At 36.2% G+C, this 3,701-nt stretch overlaps 1 protein-coding gene across 1 annotated transcript in view; it reads right to left on the bottom strand.

Moving 5' to 3' along the window:
• Positions 1–1,880: 1,880 nt before the first annotated feature.
• Positions 1,881–3,701, bottom strand: part of LOC111691708 — a 57,540-nt gene continuing 55,719 nt past the window's right edge. Inside the window, exon 4 of the mRNA XM_023454944.1 lies at positions 1,881–2,195. Within this exon, the coding sequence (XP_023310712.1) occupies positions 1,881–2,195 (315 nt within the window). The remainder of the gene's footprint in view (positions 2,196–3,701) is intronic.

Here is a 3,701-nt window from a genome sequence, read left to right as displayed (position 1 = left end):
CTTTGAGAATAGAAACATTACTAATGGTACTTTATATGACCTTACTAAGGCTTTTGACTGTATGAGCCACAACATTTTATTCAAAAACTTTCGCGCTATAACTTTGATACAAATAGTATCTCCCTTATTAAATCATACCTGAGTGACAGATCTCAATTCGTCTCTTTTAATGGAAGTAAATCTTCATGCTTAACCATGAATCACGGAGTCCCACAAGGATCTGTCCTTGGGCCTGTACTGTTTCTCATTCATATAAACGATCTACCAAATAGTGATAGCATTTCCAAGTTTATCCTCTTTGTGGATGATACTACGATCCTAAATAGTGCAGGTCAGGCCAGCGTCCTTCGTAATAATGTTAAAACAACACAGGATAACGTTAAGCAGTGGTTTTTGGCAAATAAGATGCATCTCAAACAAGACAAAACTCAGTCTATTTTATTTACTTTGCTACGTCCACCTACTCTTGGGTATAGTAGCATACTAAAAAAAAAACGGCGAGACTGCCAGATACAATAGCCTTAATGGCAAAATGTGCAAAGGTTGCAGAGAGTCCAGTAGCTCAGAGATGGGCGTGGAGGTGCAGTCTCTATCTCTGCGGTTGCACCAAGGCTATGTTATAAAACTACAAGAAATTATAGCAAAAAAAAAGAAGGTATAATAATCAAACTACTTTAATGATAAGTAATTATCAAATAACAATTGTTATAACAAAATATGAAATAGCCAAGAATAGCAGATTGGTCAAACATATGGCTGCAATAGGTCAAAATACTCCCGAGAGGGGTGGTCATAAACAGATACGCGGGGTCCTAGAGACTTCTAGGGTAAATATGCAAAATGAAGTCCCTTTTAGTATATATACTGGCAGGTTTACAGTCGTAACTAAGTGAACAAAGAAGGCTTTAAGGGAAAATAATAGTTCAATAATTTAACTAATTAATGAGTAGAGAAATGAATAAGACCTTGTGTCCGGTGTTTTTAGGTTACAAGCGGGCGAAGCCTCGCCGCCTGGGTCGGATGTCCTGGTACCTTCGCCCTGGTCTGTCGCCTGCACGTTCGCCTCCGCGCCTGGGGCTCGTATTGTACTGCAGTACTATTGGGGCTCTCTCTCTCCACAGTATATTTTGCAATTACCAGCAATTAAGGGCAGCCACACGGGGAATAAAAAAAAAGGCCTAGAAATGAACGTAGTTGAGGGAAATAAACGTTAATGCAGGTGATTGAATCCACCTCACAAAAGTTATATAAATGGCTTGACAGAATTAATGGAAAAGAATGTATTTAGATACCTTGGATATTGGGCGGCCTTTCTTGCAATTTTTATGTGTTGCACAGTACAATTGCAAATCCAGATTAACACTGCTATCTATCAGCGATAGATACGCTAATCAGTAAAATGCAACACACTTTTAATTAACTTTAATTTACATAAATCCACAAGCTGCGTGAATGACTGCTATCTTTCAAGACAGAATTCGTAGTAAATCGTCAATTTTATTTCGGTGCGAAAAACTGAACCTCTTTTTGCCTATACTCGACGGCGATAAAAGTGTATTTTAAAGGTTTCTATTAAGATTATAATATATTGCCGAAATGTACTGAATTTAAAGGTACTTAATTATTTATTTTAAGAAAATCTTAAGCCATTTATCTATTTTTTTTTTCGTATTTAATTTCAACCTCAAACCGTTCATTTCTGGTTCGTGCAAAAATGTTTTAAATATTGCCATCACTACATTACATTCGTCTCTATACCGGGCGACAAAATTGACCCGTAACAACCCCCCCCTTTCCCGGAAAGATAGTTTCCTTCTCTTCTATCTAGAGAAGAATGCTTTCATATATTGTGACCAAATCCAGCGAAATAGCTACAGCAGCTATAAGATCTCAAAAGATATAAGAGATACCTGATCATCTGGAGGATGTGTTTTGATGTTTTTGGCGTGCCAAACACCACGACTCCGACCGATCTCGTCAGCCAACTCATATGACCAAGGGGACAAGACTTTTACGATGGTATAGGGACCATCGTATTTAGGATTCAGCTTCGAGGTAACTCCCTTGCTGGCATCAGAAAGGGTATAATTCTTTTTCCAGACACGCTGATGCAATTGAAACCTTTCGTCCCTATGACGCAGGTTATAATACTTCCGACTCCTTTCGAAAGCCTGTTTCAATCTTCTGGATACATCCTGGAAAACTTCTTTCAGGGNGACCCGTAACAACTTTGCGTTATGTGCATGATGAGTTCACCAATTGCGCCTCGCAAGTGAAATTTCTCGGAGTGAACACTGATTGCCAAATGTCTTGGAAGCAACATATTGACGAGTTATCTAAAAAACTATCTAAAAAGATGTTCCTGATCAGAAGTCTTGTTAATTCTGTTTCGATAAAAATATTGCTGTTAGCCTTTTATGTTTTTTTTCACTCACATCTGTGCTATGCTATTTTGAACTGGGGTCATTTTTGCCAAGGTGATCAAATTTTTAAATTACAACGCAAATGTACTCGCATTATTGCTGGACTGCCCTATAGAGCGGACTTTAAGCAACAATTTAAGAAATATGGCATACTTACACTACCAAGTGTCTATATCTTAGAATGTCCTTTGTACATTAAGGAAAATATCAATATGTTTCGTCAACATTGTACAAATCATGATTATCCTACTAGAAACAGGTACAATATAAACCCTGTTCCTCTTAGGCTAAGTAGAACTAGAGTCGGTTCTAATTACTATTGTGTTCGCTTTTTTAATATGCTACCTGAAGCAATTAGGTTCTTATGTAATGCTCACTATAAAATGAGAATAAGGAACTTTCTTAAGGAGGTTTATCGGGTACGGAGGTACTTGTAAAGTCCAACGAAAGTTTCTGTAGATTCGTTAGTGACTAAAGTAGTAAGCCTTTAGATTTGGCAACGTTGCACTTGGCTGGCGCGCTCGGCTCGCTCCCGTTCGATCGTTCTGTTTGTTTGGACACCTGAGAATTTCAAATAATACGCTACGTCGAGACCGCGGCGTTGCCGCTATCATGCATATGGAGGATAAGTTTGTCAACGACAGCAGTTTGAAGGAGAATTATTATAAATTATGTATCTTACAAGTACCTAATCGATTTCTACAGACTGCCATACGGTTCCTTAGATATCGGTTTCCTATTTATACAAGTTGCTGTGGAAACTGTTCGTCAATTGTTGCGCATTCTAAGTGGAAAGACCAAAAAATCCGCATTCTCATAAGACTCTGTACTAAATCGTGAAAAATTATTTTATTATCTCGTCTCTTAGATATCCAAACTAGTCATAATTTTTTTTGAGGATTTTCTTCATATTAATAAGCTTATATCAATTTTTTTATGAATATTTGTTTGTCAATTCCAAATCAAATAAACCTCCTTAAAGCTATTTACTCATTTGATGATTATTTTAATGATGATTTTGTTGCTATTGTTAGTCCCCTAGGAATACCATGTAATGTATGTGATGTGTGATATATTTCTTTATGTATTTTGTAATAGTGCCTCTTTTTGTATCTATAGTATTTATTTGTAGTATTTTTTAATGATTTATTCACATATCTGTGTTTTAGTTTTGACCTATTTTTGATTATTTATTATTATCATTATCATTATCATTATCATTATCATTATCATTATCATTATCATTATCATTATCATTATCATTATCATTATCATTAT

Source organism: Anoplophora glabripennis, unplaced genomic scaffold (assembly GCF_000390285.2).
Source record: "Anoplophora glabripennis isolate ALB-LARVAE unplaced genomic scaffold, Agla_2.0 scaffold477, whole genome shotgun sequence".
Taxonomy (NCBI): domain Eukaryota; kingdom Metazoa; phylum Arthropoda; class Insecta; order Coleoptera; family Cerambycidae; genus Anoplophora; species Anoplophora glabripennis.
Note: the sequence above shows the minus strand (reverse complement) of the source record. Positions and strands in the feature narration are given on the sequence as shown.